Source organism: Falco cherrug, chromosome 5 (assembly GCF_023634085.1).
Source record: "Falco cherrug isolate bFalChe1 chromosome 5, bFalChe1.pri, whole genome shotgun sequence".
NCBI lineage: Eukaryota > Metazoa > Chordata > Aves > Falconiformes > Falconidae > Falco > Falco cherrug.
The window spans coordinates 45,353,330-45,372,617 of NC_073701.1; the positions used below are offsets into that span (position 1 = coordinate 45,353,330).

Sequence of the window (19,288 nt, forward strand, 5' to 3'; positions counted from 1 at the left end):
AGCCTCAGTGGGTCAGAGAGGCCAGAATTCGTACCTCGGTGAGATACAAGGCACTACCAGTTTTCCCAAGCACAGACCTAGCTGCAGAAGCATTTTAAAACACAGCTATGCAGATTATGCCTGTGTATAATTTTTGTATGTTATAAACTGTCATGACACTACATTATACTAAAGACTATAAATACATCTCAGGCAAGAGTTTTTAAAATATACCAGTAAGGAAGGGGGGGTGGGGGAAGTATTTTTAGCCAGCATGGTTATACTAGTAGAAAAGCTGTGAAAAGCATAAACTTGGTACAGGAATTTTAAGAATCAGGCTGATTTAATGAACTATTCGTGGATGCTGGTAACACTGGTTTTCTAAGTAGAGATGGAAATGGGACAAGGCAGTGCCCTTTGCCACATATTAGAATCTTCCCTTTTTTGCTCCATGGGACTTGGAACAAGTTCTTTTTTCTGACATCATTTTCCTTCTTTACACGTTCTCTCTCATACGACTTAATTTGCCATGTTCTCAAGACGTAAAACCTTAACAAACTTAAATGGTACAAACCATTCCATGGCAGCTGCTCTTGCTGGGAAAGGACTGCTTTGTTTTAACAGGATTTTCCATTTTTCACTCTTTCCCCAGGACGGCGCTTGCTGATGAATACGCAGTAACAACTGGAGTTGCCGAGCGCCCTCACCCTGCACCTCTGAACCCCCCCTTGCGATGGGCACCACCTGCTGTGCCTCCACTGACCCTCTCCAAACTGAAACCCTGTTACGTGGAAGTGCTCTGTGCCACCCAGGGAGTTTAGGCCCCCCGATTCCAGCCGGCAGGAAAACGCCAAAAGACTAAACCGTGGCCCTTCAAACTCAAAGGCACACGCTCCCCCTAAAACACTGACACACATAACACGTCATCTGGTCACCGCTCTGCGTGCCAGTGGGGACTACCAACAGGAAGCACAACATGACCGGCCACGGCGGACTGCGGTTACGACAGCGATGGTGCCGGCGCCCAGTCGTGCGGCGGGCCGCGGGCCCTGACCCGGCCGCAGGCTGCGGGGGGCAGCGGGGCCGCCGAGCCGCGGCGCTCCGACGGCACGGCCAGGCTGGCAGCCGGCGGCCAGGCCGGGGGGGGCCGGGCCCACGGATGGACGGACGGACGGACGGACGGCGGGGCAGCCGCGGGCAGCCAGGCGCGGCCGTTACGCCGCCACCACCCGGGCCGGGCCCTCACAGGCCGCCCGCGCACACCAGGCCCGGCGTGCGGGGAGGCCGCTCCCTCCTCCCCAGCGCTCCTCCTCCGCCCTCCCCTCCCCGGCGGAGTCCTCCAGCCTTCCCGGCGTGCCCCGCGCTCACCATAGAGCGGAGGGCCGGCCCCGCCGCTCGCTCTCTTTCGCTCGCACCGCGAGTGGGAGGCGGCGCGGCCGCGGCGACATGGCGGGCGTGGGGCCGGCGGGCAGCGCTGCCGCCGAGGCGGAGAAGCACCTCAACGGCGAGCTGCTGCCGGAACCTGAGGACAAGGATGGCGCGGAGGGCGGCGCGGTGGGGCTCGGCGCCGATGATGGTGCCAAGAAGAAGCGCAAGAAGAAGAAGAAGGGCAAAGCGGGCCCCGCGGGTAGGGGCCGGGCCGCGCCGCGTCGGGACGCTCCGCTGACAGGCCGGCGGGGCGGGCTGAGGGGGCCGCGACCCGGCAGACCGGGCCTCGTACGCGGTGGCGGGCGGCTGCGGGTGGCTGAGGGTGGCTGAAGGGTCCTGCCGTGCGGGGCGCAGGCAGGGCGATGGGCGCCCCCGAGGCCGCCGTGCCGCCCCGTGTGGGCTGAGGGGGAACCCCTTCGGCGAGGAGGGGGCTGGCGGGTGCCGAGGGGACGCCGCTGCCGTTCGGCACCTGGGAAGCAGGGGTGAGGAAAGTCCTCCTTGCTCAGGTGCGCGCAGGAGAGGCCACCCCTTCCCTTATCCCCTCCCATGCCTTGCGGGGGGAAAGGCGTAAGACTGCTGCTGTGAAAGTCATCCCGCATGATGGAGTCTCTATGGGTTCCCCGTACCCTCCCAGGTTCTCAGAGCTGGAGCAAGTCTGGGCAAATAGCGTAAAAGAACTACGGCTTGGGTTTGTTTAATAGGGTAGCAGTTAGTGATGATCATGCTGTGCCTTTATAATTATCTACTTCACGCCCATATTATCTCACAAGAGCAGGTTGCTGCTATGGCAAGAAAAATTAGTTGCCCTGGCAGGAAATAAAAAAAAAGTAGTCAGAAGTGTCTGGGTAGTGCTGCCTTTTTATGCAAGTTTCAGTAACAGCACCTGTCACTGTAGTGCCCTACTATCTACGTTGGGTCTGCTTTATGATGCCTTTTTTTTTTTTTTTTTAAAAAGTTTTGGGCATTATTGTTTACTAACATGGAGCTAATCTTTTATTGTAAGTCATACTTTACTTTTACAAACAGGACAAGAAACAGATAAAGAAATGGAAGGTGCTCTTGATGATGTAGCAAAACAGTTGGATAAACAAGCACTGGAGGAGAAAGAAAAAGATGATGATGATGAAGGCAAGTGTAACTTTTCTGTTGACATTTCCAGTTTCAGCTTATTCCTGGACTCCTATTTTAACAAAACTTTTACAGATGCTTTTTGGGTTTGTGGGTTTTTTTAGTTGGTTTTGGGGGGGGGGGGGGGGGGGGGGGTTGGCTTGTGAGAGGTAAAATGCACCTGTATATACTTTTCAACTTTTTTGGCAGCAATTCAGCTGTTGCACATGCAGATATGTATAAAGAATAATGGGGGTAACGGCTTTGTTAAGGCTTCTTGTTTTCATGGATCTTATTACTGAAGGGAGATGTTTAGCTCAAGATAAGGTAAGGTACAAATAATTCTTAACTTGAGTTACTATGGTCAGTACAAATTTGTTCCAAATTATGTCTTTTATACTTGACTTGGAACAAAAAAATACAGATTTTAAGGAAGCATTTTAATTAATACCAGGTTTTAGTCTCTTTATCAGTGACTTGAAACCTGTTCATCTGTAATCCTAATTTTTCATTAAAACAGAACAGGAAAGGGATTAATACACAAGGAAGGTATACACCTTGTATGTTGCCTGTGCTGTGCAGCTGATGTTCAAAGCAAATGCCTCAAAAGCATCCAGTATTGAAATCCAGGCTGGATGCGTCTTTTCTGTAGGAATATCAGATAAAGATGCTGTATTTTCTTTGTTTTGATGAATGTTTCTCAATAGAAGTGAACATTTAAGAAAATACAAATCTTTAGTCATTTAATCTCCTTTGTGTGCATTAGCATTTAAAGTTTGCTCAGCACCCTGAAAATGTTTCTTGTTGTTTTGCTGAGAAATCTTCTTAGTTGACTAATGTTGGAATTCATCATTCCAGAATTCAATAAATTAGTTATAGACATTTTTTACAAGTGTGCTGAGATATAGAAAATTACAAATAGATTGATCTTTGAACATTATTAATCTATATATAGCATCCAGTTTTATGCAGTTACTTTCTGCAGAAGTATATTCTGATGGATTGTTGTTTTATGCTATATTTCAGGTTACATAGTTGAAAGATAATTAATACAATATCTGCTTTTCCATCATTGCAACAAAAGTGATAAGTATTGAGGAGAGTAGTGAAAACTTCATACAATAAAAAGAATACTTTGAAAGTTATTAGAATGACTATAGTTCCATCTCAGGAGAAATAAGGTTGTTAGTTGCAGGTCAAGTGCTGTGTACTTTTATCCTTTTTAGAGTATTAGCAATTAGTATTACAGTATTAGGAGGTATAAAGAAATGAAGTGGTACTATCACTGAAATATTTTTTTTCCATATATTAGACTTGGATTTATTTTTAGAAAAGCAGTAATATTTTTGCAGAAAAATAAAAATTACTGTAAGGGGGTTTTAAGACAACTGTGTGTTCCTGCCTGTACTGATCCTCACCACTTGCCATCTTAATTGTGTAGTTTCAAGGATATTGCTTAAGACATGGTGCAGCGTTAGATTAAAACCAATAAAATATCTACCACCCTCCCACCACCACCCCCTTCTTTTCTTTTTTCTTCTAATAAGCCCATAATGTGGCCCCAGAAATGAGACTGCATACCTTTTGAAGTCCAGGACTGATTAGGAGTAGCACTTCTGACCTCCACTGCAGTGTTAAAACATGCTGATACGTAAGACTTTTGCATGATCCTAGGCTAAGTTATTAAATGGCTATACCAAAATGGCTTAAGGTTGGGCTTCAGTTTTGAAAAGATCTGGAATTGCTTTTCTGGTGATTTTTTTTTTTTTTTATTATTATCAGCTAAATAACCTGTAGACACACAGGGTATTGCTCAGATGCAGTAGTTAATTTGTGGCAGAAGCATAAGTTAGTCTGCAGCAGTCTTCAAGGACATGAAAGCATAGGCTGGGTTGGTTTGGCTTGCAGTTGGCTGACTCACGTGCGTTGATGTATGAAAAAGCCATAATAAGCAGATAGCAACAGTACTTTTTTTGCAGTTTAGGCCGTGTGTTTAAAAAAAATAAATATCCAGAAATCACTAGGTGAATGAAATGGAGTCATGTCTAATTTATTTCTTGATGTATGGTTTGACATCAAGGTCAAGAGAAATGTGGCAAAATTACCACATTTTGAAGAAATTTATGCACTCTTAAGGATTTTTGGCTGCCTATGAAATACAGACTGATTGAGAATCTGGTAGGCTGGACTACAATTGTAGTTACAAAGTATTTATACTTGCGATTTTTTACAAGAATTTAAATTAAAATACTTAATGACAAGATGAGCTGGGGAGGGGTGGGAGTGACACCTTACTGAAATTTGCTCCAGCTGCAGGAGCATTTACCGTGGCATAAAAATGCAGATGACACTGACCATCATGAGAGGCTTGAAATCTAGTGACTGGAACAACTGGTCAGTGTTTTGGTTTGTTTTTTAAATAAAGGAGCAAATAAAAAATTCTGTATAAATACGTTCAAAATGGCAGTGCTTTTACTTGATTTAAAAGTACTCTTGATTTACTTCTCACTTTAGATAAAAAAATAAATGTTTTAAATGTAGATGACTAGTACCTATTGGTTCTGCAATGCATTTGTGTTGAGGTCCAGAAGGTTTAGTTAGATGGTATCACACTAGATATGAAGTATATATGAAGTGTATGGAAGTAACTAAGCATTAGATGTTACTAAATGTGAAGTCCATGGGGTTATTGTTAACTCTCAAATGTGCCTGTAATGCCGTGTGGCCAGTTCTTGGTGCTTACATGCTGTGCTTTCTGAAAACCTCCCACTCGTACTTCCCACACGCAGTAGTTTTGCTTGGTGCTGGTTGTGACTTTCCCAGTTATCTCCAGATTAAACTCATCCTGACCTAAGTGCTGTCATCTTTACTTGTTTGGGTTTTTTATCTTTCCAGAAGTTCCTTTAGCTGAAGCATCAGAAGATGGGTTCAAAGCAGTAGTTCTTAGCTTTTTGTTACATGTTGTGTCTAATACAGTTCTCTCTCATGCTTTCCCCTACCCCATGCATCTTTTTGGGTGAATTGAGAATAGAGGAATTTTAAGTAGGGCTTTCTGAAAGCTCTTTCCCTGAACAACTTTTTTTTTCTCTGGTGATATCTTTAAGTCTCAACTTGAGCAAGTATTTTCGTAGATCTGTGTTTGTTGTAGGGACGAAAAATGCTAATGGTTTGGTATCAGCTTCTAGTTTCTTTTAATCCATTAAATTCTGCTGTGAAAGAAGTGTTTCCAGATGGTTTTATGTCTCATTCAGAATTCTTCAGGTTTTAAAGTTACTTAATGTTCACCTGAACACTTTCTTTCCTGTAGATGGAGAGGGTGAAGGAGATGGAGCAACAGGGAAAAAGAAGAAGAAGAAGAAAAAGAAGAAAGGACGTAGGTATCGGGCACAAAAATAAAGATAGACCGCATGAATATTGGTATAAGCATGTGTAAGTGCTGTTCTTGGCAGTAGAAACAAATTTTGGGGTGCATCTTGGGTTTGTAGGCTAAGTCTGGCTGAGTTTTCTTCTTTCTGGTATCACTGAATGCCATGTTAAACGTTGGGCCGAATAAAGTCATATGAGGGCATTGTGATAATGATGTTACCTTGGTAGAAGCCTAAATTTTGGTAAGGGGATCTTAAATAATTTGTGCCATTTAGCTTTTATGGTTGAAATAAGATACCTAGTATTTCATGTACCATATTTAAAACTTTCTTAAATTATACTCAACAGCTAAAGTCCAGACAGATCCACCTTCTATTCCAATATGTGATCTATTTCCTAGCAACATATTCCCAAAGGGGGAAGAATGCGAATACCCACCAACACAAGATGGGTAAGTGTTTTAAGCTTTAAAAAAAAATAAAAATGCTGTCATCTAGATGTGTGGAATTGCAAAACTGTTAATGTATGACTAAATGGACAAAGTAAGTGTAGTTGTGGTGTGCTTTTTTCTTTTCTTTTTTTTTGCTTTTGCTTTTTTTGCTTTTTTTTCTTCCTTTATTTTTTTTTTTTTTAACTGGAAGTCTTTGGTTCAGAAATGTTTCTCATTCCCTGCCTTTTTAATTAAGATATAGCCTGAGCAGAATTGCTATGAGGCAAGGGGCCAACAGGATTTCAGTAGGTAGCTTGTAAGAAAAATATACTCTGATTTAGAACTGAGTGAAGATTTAAAATTTAAGGTGATAAGATACTTACTTATGCAGCAGTTCTGGGGGCATCTAGATGTCAACTACTTGGTTTGGGGGTTTTTTTGTTGTTGAAGAGGTGTCTGTGTCAGACTTAAACTGTCTCATATTCTTTAAGTGGTACATTCTGCACTTTGCTTCTCTTGTTTGTATGAATATGTTATAACAAACTTTTTTATAATTCATTCAGACATGGGAATGGTGTGCAATTTTACTAAACAAGCAACAACTTTTAGCAGTTTACTGGAACAAAGATCTGCATTCTTAGGTTTTCATAGAGTACTACTGTTTCCTTGTGCTTTGTTAGGAACTAGAATATACCAGCTTGACTTGAGTTTCCTGATTTTTTTTCCTACATGAAGTGTTGTGGAAGGTCATATTTTACTGGGAATATGGGGGTATGGAATGAGAGGTGGTGTGGAAATAGCTTGAACTGCATGAAAATCTGAATGAAAAGACCAAGTATTACTGAAAAATTCCTGGGAAATTTTGCATTAAAACTCTGAAAAAAGTGTTTAAATGAAAGGCTGGGGGGGGGCAGGGAGTAGATAAATATTTATATTTTTGAAAGCATTGTTTAGTTTTCAGTGACTCTTTTCAGAATCGAATTACTTTGAAACATTTATTGGTTAAGGTCAATGCCTGTTTCTCAGTGTAAGCAACTAAAGAGTCTACTATATCCTATAAATTCTACTCAGATATTCACAGATGATATGGTTTCATTTTTATGAGTTTAAAACTCAGTTTTGAGGAAGCTTTTCTTCTTTGTAATGACTTTAATTTGATCAGAAGGTGTACTCATATCTATTTACAAATTACTGCCTTTTTGTGTGCATTAAACTTTTTATCAGAGTAATCCTGACAGGCTGATCCAGGAGTGATTCTTTGATGCTTAAGTGTCTGTATATGCATATGACACATTCAGATAGACATGATTTAAGCAGTCCAGAAAATTCGGTTATAAATGTCTTTAAGCACATCCATAGTTTATTAACACGCCATTTTTGCACATCTGTTAAATATCCAGCTATTGAAGATTAAATGTTTGAACTCTAGGTTTGCTATTATTCATTTGAAAAGTAAAAAAACTCAAACAAAAAAACCCAAACAAACAAAAAACCAAACCAAAAACAAACCGCGTTTTGTAACAGGATTTAAGTATAGCATCTTTTCTGTACCAAGAGCATTCTGCTATGGAAAAAGAGTATACTTTTCTAAGGAACTGGAAATTATTTCTTTATATAATTTGCTTAAGCAAATATATGCTTAGTTTTGTTCCTAATTTAAATATTTACATCTTATGATGTACTTTAGCATTTTTGAACACAAGTAGCTACTTAGTAACTGACATGAATGCTAGGGTATTTCCTATTCTGAAGAACAGTTTCATTTTATATATTGGTGAAGCATTTTTGTGCTGCTTCTCTTATTCATTCAGAGGGCAGTAGGGTTTTGTCTTTGCTTTTTTAAAGAGTCGCACTTCTGTGCTTAGCTGTTGGTGTCAAGTGCTTTCTGAAGCTACCTCTCATCAACCTGGAATTGTATATTTTGTGTAGGAAGTTGAACTAAGGTGGGTATCATTCAATTTTCAGGGGAAAAAATAGCAGATAATCAATCCTTATATAAGCAACAGACTAACAGGTTTGATATTTTTATATCTCAAGTATTCGGTTTTGTTTGAAGGCTTGTGGTTTTTTTATTGAAGACACCGGAATTTGAAATGACGTGACAGGGAGGACGGAAAAGCTCTAAGCAATATTTCATGATACGCTGATTTTGTTGAAGTGGGATTAAGGAATTCTTGTCCCTGACTGCTTGTTTCTTCCTCTGTGGTGTTGTCAGGGTTAAGGTAATCTGTGGGAATTGTTTTCTGGAATTCTTATCTTTGATCACTAAAATCTAGTTTACAGCACAGTCTTACAAAGATTTGTCTAGTGAAAACTGGGGGCTGTGAACTGCAGTGAAAAGATGGGAACAAATTGCTTGGAGCAAGAGGTGAACTTCTTAAGTTGACACATGGTAGCCAGCACATTAGGATACTGTTCTTGGAAAAGCTTGTTAGCTCATGTACCTGTCAGAGGACTTGATGTTTGATGTTTGACCTTTATCTGATAAACTGATTTTTTGCATGTCTTGAGTGCTTAGACCCACACAGGATTTGTCACCTCCTTTCCTGAGCTCCCAGGTGGCAGTGGTGCAGCTTTGGCAGCAAAATGCTTTGGGTCTGATACGGTATTTTTAAATGTAGGGACTACTTTGTCCTTCGGCTGTATTGCATGGAGTGACTATATGCTGAAATGCAGTAGGATAGAGTGAGGATGGCTTCCTGCCCATTTGCTGGAGTTTGTGCTTTAGTCTGTGACTGGCAGAGCAGCTGCCCAGATTGTCAGCAGCTCTTGCTACCAGAGGGTGTTCCCTGCTGGAATCCAGAGTAGTCTGAAAGGATCCTCAAGCCTCTCCCCACTGTTTTCCTGCAGTACACGTTTTCCATCTTGTGCCGTGACTGCATTGTTGGCAGTAGTCCAGTTTCCAAGTGCAGTAAGGTGGCTTAGGTGTTGCAGGCTGTTGCTTTGTTTCTTTGTTGGTGGAAGGCAAATTCTAAGAGTAGTATGCATGAGACTTGCTATCGGAGCCAGAAAACTGCTCAGAAAACTAAGCATGAGATTTCTCCTTCACACTGTTGTTACTTTATCTGAGCAGGGACAAAAAGTTCAAGGGAAACAAGCAAAAGAGTCTCAAAATACTTTGATCCTCTAGTCATCCAGAGAAAACGTTTATGGAATAGCCTGTTACCCTTCTTTATCTTTTCATCTCTGCTTTAGGATTAGGCCTCTGAACAATGTATAAATAATAAGTTCAAAATGCAGTAAAATTGCAGGACATAGTCTCTTGGCTACTCATACCTGGTTTTTGGCTGTGAAGGAAACTTAGAGTGGAGCCAAGTTACATGTCTATAAAACAGCTAAGTAGCTACACCTTTGAATTTCAAAAAGTAATCCTTTAACACTTCATATTCAGCTCACTTGGATAAAGGTAAAAGTTAGTTTCTAAACTTGGAAACCTTGGCACAGTTCAGCATCTTTGGTCCATCTTGCCCACCATGGCTTTTCTTTTATTACCCACCTAGCAGGATGTGCAGCTATCTGTTGTTTTTATTAGTATTTGTCCCTCACAATGTGTATGGAGTTCTCTGAGTTAGCACTATGTTTTTTTTGTATTATTACAGTACTGCAGCTTCACTATTTGAAGGTGTATCTACTTTGTAGTCAGAAAATTAGTATTTAAGTTCTGACAGCTGCTGGAGTGCTTAAATTACTTGTTTGTTTGCTTTCTTCAAAACTTAGTTGTATCGTTTCTTGCATAACAAAAAAATATATTCAAACCTGATCTTATCTTTAGTCTTGCATTGAAAATCATTCTTCTGTTTGTTCTATGAACCTACAAAAGAGCCAAAATGAGTGGTATTCTCTTGGAACAAATTAATTCACCATCCAACAAATTTAGAAAGTAACTTCCTGGCATGTGTCATAGTTACCATGCACTGCATTAGGTAATTCTGAGGGTGAGTGAAAGTAATACTGGATCTGCAAGCTCTTAAATTTTGAAGGAGCTATTGTCTCTGTGTCGGTAACAGTTTCTGGGCCAAGTAGCTATGCTACAATGCTGAGATTCTCCTGCATACAGGAAGAGCACTGTCTGAATGAGCAAGATTGTGCAAAAAATAAACTTTGCATGAGCAGAGCATGTTGCGGTGATTTGCCCTGCTAAACTCAAGGTAGAAATGCAAGCATTGATATGAATTTTATATGCTTGTTCTGTCTTGTTGAAAAGTATGCATCCTTCAAGGACACTGCTTCTCTGGGCTTTTGGGAAGGCTGGGAGGTAGGGCTTTTGAAAGTATAAAGGGGGTAGTATAGCTTGTGGTCTAACTGAGTAACTTCATGACACACATAATCTATGTTGAAGGCGAACTGCTGCTTGGAGAACAACTAATGAAGAAAAGAAAGCGCTAGACCAAGCCAGTGAGGAAATCTGGAATGATTTTCGGGAGGCTGCAGAGGCACACAGACAAGTGAGAAAATATGTTATGAGCTGGATAAAACCTGGAATGACAATGATAGAAATCTGGTGAGCACACAGATCTTCTCAGAGACCTCTGCTGTAGATTTTTCTTCATTCTGTGTGGGGGTGGGATTTAGTCTCAATTTTGTGTGCTTAATTCACCGTGTCACGAGTGTTGTGGGGGATTTCTGCTTGAAGTACACAACCAGTATCCCAAACTACTTCCTCTGAGTTTCCTCTTACAACATGTTCTTAGCTTATGCAGTTTTACAGGGTCTGGGATCATACTGAATTTCAAACTTAAGATTTTAGTTGCGTTCACTTAATTTTGAGCACATGCTTGATTTTAATGTTCAGTACCTTGGCTACTCTTGCACACAAGTTCTGCAGCGGTGCTGAGAGAAACAGCAATAGTGGTAGTAAACATCCTGGCTTTTGCCAGAATTGTCAGTGAAATTGTATGTGAATGAGCAACACGGGTGCAGTCTGTTTCTGGGAGGGTGAGGAAGCATAAAAATGGGGTGGCTGCGTACTCGGTCCAGGGCAGGAAGACTGACTTGATTTAGTCTTCACTGGCTGATGGCAGTGTTTCTTTGTGTTATGCTCAGCTGATAAATAATTGAGCAAATGGATTAAGATAAACATGAGTTTGATTAAGCTGAAGTTTAAAGAATTAATTAGGCTAGACTGAGTCCTTTTTCTGTCCTTCAGTTTATCTGGAGTGAATGTCTACTGTCCAAGTACTGCACTGATATGGGACAGTTTAGATTCCAAAATCAGATGTTTTCAGCCTGGTATGACTGAGGACTGTGCTGACAAGAGCAGGATAGTAAGAAAGCAAATCTGAGCTGATCCCCAAGGTAACTGTGTGAGGATAATGGAAAGAAGTAATAGACCATCAGGGAAAGTGGAAGACAGACAGCTACCTTAATAACTAGTCTGGCTGAAACAAATCTGTCATGCTGAATTATACAGTTTGACTATTACAGTTAAAAGCGATAATTTTCTCAAAACATGACTTTTCCTTCTAAAATACCTCAGGCTGTGGGGACTTGCTCTTAATGAGCTCTCTTCTTTTTCCAGATTGCTTTGAGTGAATAGCGCTCTTAAATGAAATCGGAGTATGGTGCGCTGGTGTGAGTGCGTCATTCACTGCCGCTATAGGACAGTGGTGAACGTGTTTGTTTCTGTAGCTTTCCAGTAGCTAGCAGCTTGAGAGTAGACAAAAACCATGAACAAATGCTAGTCTCATAAGGTTTTATTTTATTACAGTTATTGCTTAAATGAAAAAAATATTAGTCCTTTAATTAGATTTTATTTTTTTTAATAAACGAAGTGACTATACTGTTGCCTTCCCCCACCCACCCCACCCTCTTTTAAATGCCGGTAATTTTAAAGAGTTTATTTAAATTGCCTGAATTTTTTTAGTTGTATAACTGCTGCTCAGGAGGAATGGATTAAATGTAGCTGGTAAAGGATGGATATTTTAAATTTAGAGTAAACACACTAGTGAAGTCCTCCATTTTGGCCAAGAACCAGTAGAAGAAACAACACAAAGAACTGAAGATCATTATTGTTGTACTTAACGTTTTCCAGTCTAGGGTCTCCTTCTAGTTAGCATATAAGTAATTTAAGATTTCACATGAAAACATATGCTTGAATATTTTTTCTGAGGCTTTGTTGTTGCATTGATTTGTCTGAAGTCATCATAAGAAGTATTGATGACAACTGTTATGTTCTTTTTTTTTTTCCTTCTCCCTCCCTTCTGCCTTTTAGTGAAAAACTAGAAGACTGCTCACGTAAGCTGATAAAGGAGAATGGTTTAAATGCAGGTCTTGCATTTCCTACTGGCTGCTCTCTGAATAACTGTGCTGCCCACTACACTCCCAATGCCGGAGATCCAACAGTGCTGCAGTATGATGATATTTGCAAAATAGATTTTGGGACACATATTAGTGGTTAGTTTTTATTTATGAATTAAAACTTTGAGAACATTGTTCAGTGCAAAGATTAAAGCTAATTAATTTCTGCTGATTTCAGGTCGTATTATTGACTGTGCTTTTACAGTCACGTTCAATCCAAAATATGACAGACTATTACAAGCTGTAAAGGATGCCACAAATACTGGAATAAAGGTATGATCACTATGTAAGTAATTTACCAAGTCTCACAGTAAACCTTGTGATTCTTTTCCATTTATATTTGCACTTTGTTTTCAGTGTGCTGGAATAGATGTACGTCTCTGTGATGTGGGGGAGGCCATACAAGAAGTTATGGAGTCTTATGAGGTTGAAATTGATGGCAAAACATACCAAGGCAAGTTCTTTTCTTTATGTAAGGATAGTTGTTCTTAGAGAGTGTATGTGTGTCTATATATATTTGTACAAATACTGATTTATATGTAACATATTGAAAAGACCTCTGTACTAGAAGTATGGTACGAGTCTTGCATAAATACGGGTTTCTGGCTGGCTTGCCGTTCCTCTGGAGGGATTTTCTTCGTTTATCCTTCCAAGTATTGTATCTTCAACAGATAAGATGAAGGCTAAACAACTGTTTCAAAATGTGCAAATAATTTGATACCTGTTGTTTGGCTTTATTAATGCTTTTCCTTTATTTTCCATTATTTTCCATTTTTTCATATTTTCCATTTTTCCATAGAGCTTTTGTTAATGTTGGAGTTGCTAGTCTTTAATAATGAAGTTTTGATACAGCATACAAAACTAACTTGTGTCTTGGTTGGGATTTGTACAAGATGTGTGGATAGTTCTGTGTTTAATTCCTCTGCAATATGATGAGTCACTATTGTACTTTCAATATGGGCTAGCAAACCAAATTGCCTTAAAGGAATTGTTAGGAAATTGCCTGTAATACTGATGTTTTCTTCAAAAGTGAAACCAATTCGCAATTTGAATGGACACTCGATTGGGCCATATAGGATACATGCTGGGAAAACAGTGCCCATTGTGAAAGGAGGAGAAGCAACAAGAATGGAGGTAAATGGAGTTATTAAATCTTTGTTTAGTTTCCCTGACTGTCACTGCAAGAGTATTATTATTTCCTGTGCACTCCTGATGTGTGGTATTTGTGATGCTGGTTGGTAATAGCAGCAGAAGAAAAACTGTACTTTGTAGTGTTACTGTAAAGAGTGATCACTCTTGTTTCATCTCAGTGGCTTCTACATTTAGCCCTGGAGTGTTCTGGTATCTAATACTTTATGAAATTGAAGCCTAGGGACCCTGCTATTTAAAAAAAAAAAAAAAACAACAAACCAAAACAAAAAAACCTTGAATTCTGAATGGCCATAGTGATGCTTACAGAAACTCTTGCGTGTTTATTTCTCAGTGTGTATATATTACTTAATGCAGTGTTGGAATGTTGCACTTAAGTGCAGGGAAAAAGTCAGGAATTCAAATTTTGGGATCAGAGTTTTCCTGAAAGGTGTTTGGACTTGCCAGTCATTCACACTTTCCTTGTTTGTTCACTGTAATTAAAAAGATGAAATAACAATCTTCTCTTGCTCCAGTAATTCTTGAGAAATATTTATGTAGTGTTCTAGCTTTGGATGACTTTTTGCAAGTACAGTTAGGTATGCTAACTTTCTCAAGAAGCTTCCAGCGCAGGTTTTCTTTGCAGATATAAGATAATCAAGCATATTTCTAGTTAATGTGAGAGGCTGGATGAGAGATGCTGTTTGAATAGTGTTTTGGAGAACGGGAAGAGAAATTGCTGTACATGATATGGCAACTACCAATTGGAAATGTAATGTTGAAATATGTAACCTGAGATTCAGCCATCATTTTGATGTAAATGTGTTCTAACAAGAAAGGAAGGCTTATTTAGAAGATTGATAATGAGATAAGAAGCTTTTAATTTAATTCTAAGCTTGATCACTGATCAGCAATGGTCACTGGTAAGCCTATCAGAGTAAATAAGACTTGTAAGAGCTGAACAGGGACAGGTGTGGTCTAGACAGGACTGGTTTTTTTGAGGTAGGCTCACCCTCATTGCCTAAAACTTGTATGGTAATTATGGATCACCTTGTTAATGATGTGAGCAAAGAGACCGCTTTAACTCTAATCTTATCTATAGGAGTGTTCAAAGGGATGAAAGAGTGGTGGAAAAGGAAGATAGAAAAAACTTGTGTGCCGTTCTTGTTTTAGCTTAGTGAATGGTTAGGTCTTGTGTATCTTCCATCATCTATTACTAGTATAAAATTTAAGTTCTTTAAGCAAATCTTACTTACAGATTTCAGAGATTTGAGATTGTTTTAATTTAATATCCAGACACTGGGGAGAAGACCTTTTTTAGATTTCTTCAGCTTCTGTAGGTTACTTAGGACACAATCCTACAGCATTAAAGACAGTGGGTTTTGCCAATGAAGAATGTGGAGCATAGCCAAGCTCTTACTGTACCGTACTAATTATAGTATAAAACTGCAATCCAGTGAGTTTTTTGTGACGGAGAGAAATACAGCCTCTGACAATCCTTATTCTGAAAAAGTGGGTGTAAAGTGATTTATTTGTTTGTTTGTTTTCTTGTTTTTGTGGCATTGTGTGCAGGTTTTTGTGCTTTTGTATTTCGGGGCGCTTTTTTAAATTAAATCAGTTAAATATTCAAGGGCATCTTTAAGAGTTTGTCTTGAATTTGAAGGCTGTGTTGGCTTCTTATTTTTGGGTTGTGACTTTCGAAGTAGCTTAATAAACTGAAAAACCCAGCTCCTGCTGTGCATTAATGTTTGATGCCCTATCTTGTAAAGTCCCTTTCACAATCCTACCGTTAAGGATATGTGAGTGCACTTGCCAGAAATGAGTTTATATAATGGCATTTCAGTATGTTCTTGGCTAGAATTTTGATAATGCCCTTGCAGATATTTATCACCTTCATTTCTTGAAGAAATTCATCTTGTGGAGTGGAAATGAGCAGGTTAAGGGTTTATACTAGCAGCTGTTACCAGAAAATTCTTGCAGAAATTGGGCAGAAAGTTCTTCAGTGCAGTAAGTCTCTGTAATCAACATCTATTTGCTATGTCTAAACTATACGTTTCCTAGGACTTCTATCTGAATATAAAAGGAGTATTGCTTCCAGTTAGCAAATGTTTTACAACAGAATGTAGTTTCTTAGCTATGTTAGATATATGCTTTGACAATTTAACTGCAATGACTTTGAGAAATTGTGACTAGAAATGTGCTGATATTTATCGCTTGAAACAAATGGTACTAACATAAATAGCTGGTGATTTGGAGATGTCTGTAACTAAGTGTGAAATCTCCGTATTAAATTTTTCTCTACATTGATCCGGTGATTGAATATATTCACATTTAATTACTTGTATTCAGAAGTTGTTATACTGAGATTGTCATGTCAGAATGGCCTGATGTCACTTATTTTCATATTGCAACATGTTTGTTTGTTTGTTTTTTCTTCTCTCCTTAGGAAGGCGAAGTGTATGCTATAGAAACCTTCGGTAGCACGGGAAAAGGTGTTGTTCATGATGATATGGAATGTTCTCATTACATGAAGAACTTTGATGTTGGGCATGTGCCAATAAGGTTGGATTTTGTTGGGTTTGTTGGTATTTTGTGCTAGAGCTACCACCCTCTTAAGGTTCAAATTTGATACAATGCAGATTCTTCTCTTGAGGTTGTCGGAGGATTCAAAGGGTGGTGGTAGCAATGTTCATGCTATGAAATATGCTCTGATTGTAAGTCTGGAACAATATGGAATTATTTATTCCAAAGAGTCTTGAAATGGAGAAAATACATTATTATGTCTTCAGAAACCTAGATTGTTTGTTAACAATCTTCCTATCATTAATATTTTTTTAATAATTAATAATATATTATGGTGGTATATTAGTCTATATATTAAAAGTATAGATTAAAAAAAAAAATCAACATCCGTATTATGGTTGTGTGCTAGAATCTTTATTTTAGTGCTGTTCCCAGAATATATCAAGCTATTAGTGTCATCTGTTTTGTTTGTGTAGATATTTTGTGGGGTTTAAGTTCTTATTTTAGTGTATAGCTATAAAATGAAATAGATTATTAATGTTCAGTTTTCACTGGGATTGCGTTTTAACATTTCTAGGAGTGCAATCTATTTTCTGAAGTGAAGGCTGTTATGGTTAGAACTGTAGCAGGCAGGCATGCTTTTCCAGATTGTTCTGTGGAAACAAAATAGACCTATCTAGTAATATGAAAAAGGGGGAGGGGTTGTAGAATTAGCCTAAGGGTTGGAAAGGAACATCTTACGGTTGGAAGTAAATTTATTTCTTAGCAGATCTATAAATCTCTGATTTTTATGCTTATATATCGCAAGAAGTATGAATAAAAAGTATTTTACTTCAGAAGTAAAACTTCAGCATTTTAAACTACCAGGCTCATGCCTAAGTTAGTTCAGATTATTAACCACTTTGGATCAGGAAGAATTCTGGTTTTCCGTATAAAACGAATTGTCCTTTTATTATTTAAGAGAACTATTCCTGTCACTGCATTTAGTTTTGCTTGCATAGTTAGATGCAGATAACGTTCCCAATCTGACGTCCCCCATTCAAAATGGATGGCCAGGATATTTGGCAGCATTCAGCTTTGTTTTGAAGGATATCTTTTTGCAGGAGGAAAATGCACTTTCTTTTGTGAACAGAACATCTCATTGATGTAGAAAGACATCCCAAGACTGGGCAGTCTTAAAATACCTTGAAATCTAACCCTTTTCTTAATTAGTGTGTTTCATTTCTGTAGGGAATACTTGCTGGTGATACTTCTTCCTTCTCAAATTACTACTTCTTTTTTCTTCAGGCTTCCAAGAGCAAAACACTTGCTAAACGTTATCAATGAAAACTTTGGTACTCTTGCCTTCTGCCGCAGATGGCTAGATCGCCTGGGAGAGAGTAAATACCTAATGGCGTTGAAGAACCTGTGCGACTTGGGTATAGTGGATCCGTATCCTCCCTTGTGCGACATTAAAGGCTCATACACGGCACAGTTTGAGCACACTATACTGTTGCGCCCAACGTGCAAGGAGGTTGTCAGCAGAGGAGATGACTACTAAACTCAAAGCCACCTCAGCACCTTTATACTCCAGGCTTTGTCAGAACATACTATACCAGAATTAATTTGCAACGTATTGTCTGTTTTAACAGTGGACTGATGTAATACTTTCCGTATTTGGAAAGGAAGGAATTTAATCAAAGGCAAGTCTTCTAATGTAACTAACCAAGGAAAAAGCTTTCAGGCCTTTAGAAATATTTCAAAAGTTACTTATTTTTTTTGTTCAGGGAAATACGTGCTATAAAGCTCGATTTTTAGTTTGGAATGAGTTATACATTTTGTTTTGAACATTTATGAGAAAAGATGCTTTTCAAATATTTATATTACCATATTCCTACTTGAATGCTTTGAATGACTACACCTGATTTCTGCGCCCAAGTCCTCTATGATACTGCCTTTTAAACTTCCTGGAATCCATTTTGTAAAAAATAAAGACAAATTTTCAGATCTAAAAATATATATACTTTTTAGAAGTCTGGTTATGATTCTAGTCAGGAGTCTGCTCGGGAACTGCTCTATTAAATATTTTACAAACTTGATTTGCCATTTCTTGTCTTGAAACTGGATCTGTCTTACCCTTAGTATGAAATGTGGCCTTTCAGTGCCAATTTAGTCTTGTCGGTACTGGGATACAGGGTAAGAAGTCATCAACTCTTTGCAGGACAGAATGGGACAACTTCAGTAAAGGTGCGTGGTGTGATTTGGTTTTGAGTGTGCCGGTCTTCAGACTTCTGCTGTATTAGAACATGTCAAATGCATTTGGTGGTCTCTGCTGTTACCAGCAACGTGCAACTTCGGGCTGAAGTCAGCTGTGAATATTAGTATATATCCCTATATATTCTTTGCGGTTGGCATGCCCTCTTGCACAGAGTAAAATTTTCCTATGTGTGATTCCCAGTCTCCTTAAAGTTCACATTCAATTGGACATGTTTTAGGGGCAATGAAATATTAATTTATTTTGGAGTGTTAAAAGTTCTTCTATACAGGCAAACAAATCTGGAGTAATTGATGTCATCTTGACATAAGAGGTCATATCTTCTTCCTGCTGCAGTGAATCTGCTGAATCGCATTTGTAAAGGTAAATTAAATCCCTATTTATTATTAAATTAAATGGTTCTTCAGGCCTAGGTGCAGTATGTCTTTCAGTGCTATATACTTGCCTCGTGACTTGCACATTAAAATTCTACATACAAAAGTAACAAAAAGGACAGCTGCTTTCATGGATCCACAACAGTGCCTTAAACAATTGCTTACGAAACAGAGACACTTCACCTGCTCCTTCATAGATGACAGCCTGTGTTTAGTTAGAGGAGTTCATACTAATTTAGAAATACCAGTTCAATCCCCCTGTCTTTCGAGTAAAAGCTGCACTTTGTCCTTTTAAAAACACAAGTATTATGAGCACTGGCAACAGTTTAAAAATAATATACATCAGTGGTATTTTTCCCCAATTGTAAGTATTGTTTAAACTTAGTACCGTTCAAACTTGTA

General features: G+C 39.1%; 1 protein-coding gene across 1 annotated transcript; it reads left to right on the forward strand.

The window, feature by feature from the left end:
* The first annotated feature begins 1,317 nt into the window (after window positions 1-1,317).
* Window positions 1,318-18,336, forward strand: METAP2 (methionyl aminopeptidase 2). Its single transcript, XM_055710765.1, has 11 exons — window positions 1,318-1,606; window positions 2,434-2,535; window positions 5,822-5,887; window positions 6,229-6,331; window positions 10,650-10,811; window positions 12,522-12,703; window positions 12,786-12,880; window positions 12,965-13,061; window positions 13,638-13,741; window positions 16,182-16,297; window positions 17,546-18,336. The coding sequence occupies exons 1-11, from the start codon at window positions 1,426-1,428 to the stop codon at window positions 17,796-17,798; spliced, it is 1,461 nt and encodes a 486-aa protein (XP_055566740.1). The 5' UTR covers window positions 1,318-1,425; the 3' UTR covers window positions 17,799-18,336.
* The last annotated feature ends 952 nt before the right edge of the window (window positions 18,337-19,288 follow it).